Source organism: Dendrobium catenatum, unplaced genomic scaffold (genome assembly GCF_001605985.2).
Source record: "Dendrobium catenatum unplaced genomic scaffold, ASM160598v2 fragScaff_scaffold_71, whole genome shotgun sequence".
Classification (NCBI taxonomy): Eukaryota; Viridiplantae; Streptophyta; class Magnoliopsida; order Asparagales; family Orchidaceae; genus Dendrobium; species Dendrobium catenatum.
The window spans coordinates 513950-516711 of NW_021318533.1; the positions used below are offsets into that span (position 1 = coordinate 513950).

The 2762-nt window shown below is 36.4% G+C and overlaps 1 protein-coding gene across 1 annotated transcript; it reads left to right on the forward strand.

The window, feature by feature from the left end:
- Positions 1-1720: 1720 nt before the first annotated feature.
- LOC110097282 lies at positions 1721-2209 on the forward strand. Its single transcript, XM_020823563.1, has one exon. It carries the CDS (start codon positions 1721-1723, stop codon positions 2207-2209), a length of 489 nt encoding a protein of 162 aa, XP_020679222.1.
- The last annotated feature ends 553 nt before the right edge of the window (positions 2210-2762 follow it).

Sequence of the window (2762 nt, forward strand, 5' to 3'; positions counted from 1 at the left end):
CTTCAAGAATTGGAAAACCACTTATGTTGGACAGTAATATGTTTCATTGGGGAAGAATTGAATTTTTTAGAGTATGTGTAAGAATTAGGCTTGATCAACCTCTTCCAATATGTGTATGGGTGGATAGCATGGTTGGAAGTCTTCCAAAATGTGGAGTATGAGAAGGTATCTAACGTTTGCTTTGTATGTGGGAAGATTGGACATATGGATAATGAATGTGTTCTAAAAGAAAAAAATCCTAAGGTTGTGGAGGTTGCTAATGAAAGTGGTAGAGAAAATGGTGTGGCAAGGAAACAAGAGGTTTTGAAAGAACCTTCTTATGGTCCATGGATTCTAGTAAACAACAAGAGAAGAAGAAGATCTAAACAGAGCAACAAGGTGATTAAACCAAACACTGTCAGATATGTTAAAAAATATGCTGTTCCAGTGATTGTTGCGTATGAAGTTCAGAATTTTATGGATGATGGTATCAGTGAAGTCTCTATCCAGGAAATTCCAGGAAGATTATGTGATGAGGCTGAACAATTAGAAGAGGGGGAGTTTAGACTGGAAGGAGATAAAGTTGAGCAGATGGAACAAAAAACTATTTTAATGGAATAGGAAATACCATTTAACAAAAGTGATATTAGCTCTGGACATTATATCTCTGAGGTTGATAACTTGGAGAACGTTGATTCTTCTTCTATTTCTAAAGACAAAGACAAAGATGAGAAGGGTTGCTTGCGAACTCAAGTAAGTCCTAATGGATTACTTGCGAACTCAAGTATTCCCTATCGAAAAATTGATTTCAAACTTCAGAAATAGAAAAGATCATAGGGAGTGGTATAGTTAGAAACATTGGTTTCAATCAGAAAATCTGCGGAATTGGCAGCAGAAAATAATTCACCTGTGGAAGTTCTTGTTGTTCAAAAGAGGAAAAACATGTTCTCTATAGTTCAAATAGTTAATGAAGATGGAAATGCAGATTCTATTGAAGAAAATTCTTTGGTTGATAGGGAAGAAGGTGAGCTGGAGGTGGATGAAAAAGCTATTAAAAAAGTGGATGTCTGAAAGGATTTGGAGAATAAGTTTGAAAAGGACATTTGTCCTTATAAGGACATGCCTAAATACAAATTGTCAAAAGAACTCAGTTCTTTAGGGCCCATTAAAACTAAAGCTCGTGGAAGAATTGGAGAAGGAGGTAGTAGGAAGAAAGATGGGGGATACTCCCCAAAAAATATTAATGGAATCCATAGCTTTTTGGAATTGTATAGGGACAAAGAAGAAGGAAGCCTCTCTATATATGAAGGAATTTATCAATGATTACAAGGTTTTCTTGGTGGGGTTGGTGGAAACTAAAATCAACTCTTTTAATAGAGTTGACTTTGAGAGGATGATGGGTCCTAATTGGGATTTTTTTATTCCTTCTGAAGGAATGTCTGGCGGCATTATGATTTTATGGAGAGCAGATGTAGCTTCCTTTTCAGTTTTAAAGACTTCAGATCGATGTGTGATAGGGGATCTTAATGTCTTTAACAAAGGAATATGGATAATTGCTACTGTTTATAGGAGCAAGGAGGTTCACAAGAGGAGATTGTCATGAGATTGCATTCATGAGCAATCACATAGAAATATTCCATCTATTATTGGTGGAGATTTCAACTGCATTTTGTCCCAAGAGGACAAGAAAGGAGGGAGAAAGTTTGTCTTTTCTCAAGGTTCCTTAGAATTGTTCAAATTTATGAATGATAATGACTATCATGATGTTGGAGTGGTTGGTCCAAGATATACTTGGTGCAATAATAAAGTGGGAAGTGGAAGAATTCTTAAACGTTTTGATAGTTGTTTGTTGAATTCCATGGCTCTTCAAAATATCCAAATTGCGGTGGTAAGACACTTAGCCAGAGTGGCTTCAGACCACTTCCCTATAGTGCTGAAACTATTTGAAGTATCAATAAGAATGAGAAGGTATATCAAGTTTGAAGAGGTTTGGTTATCCTTTAAAATAGCGGCACACATAGTTTCTAAAGGATGGAAGAAGAACTATGTTGGAGATGACATGGAAGTCCTGAACAAGAAGTACAAGAGAAATTTAAATGATTTGTTCTACTATAGCAAGAACAAACTGAAAGACTTTTCAAGTGAAAAGGAGAGGTTGAAGGCTGAAATAATACTACTTCAGAAAGAAGAAGCTAGGAATGGTTGGATGGATGAAGAAAATTTATGGTAGCTCAGATCTAAAGTAAAAGAGTTGAAAGTTATTCTAAATTGCTTGAACACTTGGTGGAAGCAAAGAGCAAAAGTGAAGTGGGTGGTTGAAGGGGACTCTAACACAATTTTTTCATGTCTTTGCCAATGCTAGGAGGAATGCTAATTGGTTCTCTCAAGTGAAGAATTCTGATGGCTTGCTCACTGAAATCCTAGAGAAGTGGAAGAAATTTTTTTCAGATTCTTTCAAGATAAATGGATGGATAGATACTGCAGTTTGGAGAACTAGCCAGAACCGTGGATGGTTTTGGAAGAAGAGGACAAGATGTTGTTGAGAAGGGAGCTTTTAGTGGTTGAAGTTAAGGAGGCTGTTATGAGGTTAGGGAACAATAAAGCTCCGGGATGTGATGGATTGTCACATTCCTTTTTCAAAAGGTTTTGGGAGATCATTGGTGAAGATGTTTATAAAGCAGTAAGACATTTTTTCTCTTCAGGTAAGATGAGTAAAGATTGGAAAGATACTTTTGTGGTGCTTATTCCAAAGTCTACTAATCCTTTAACTCCTAACTTTCGTC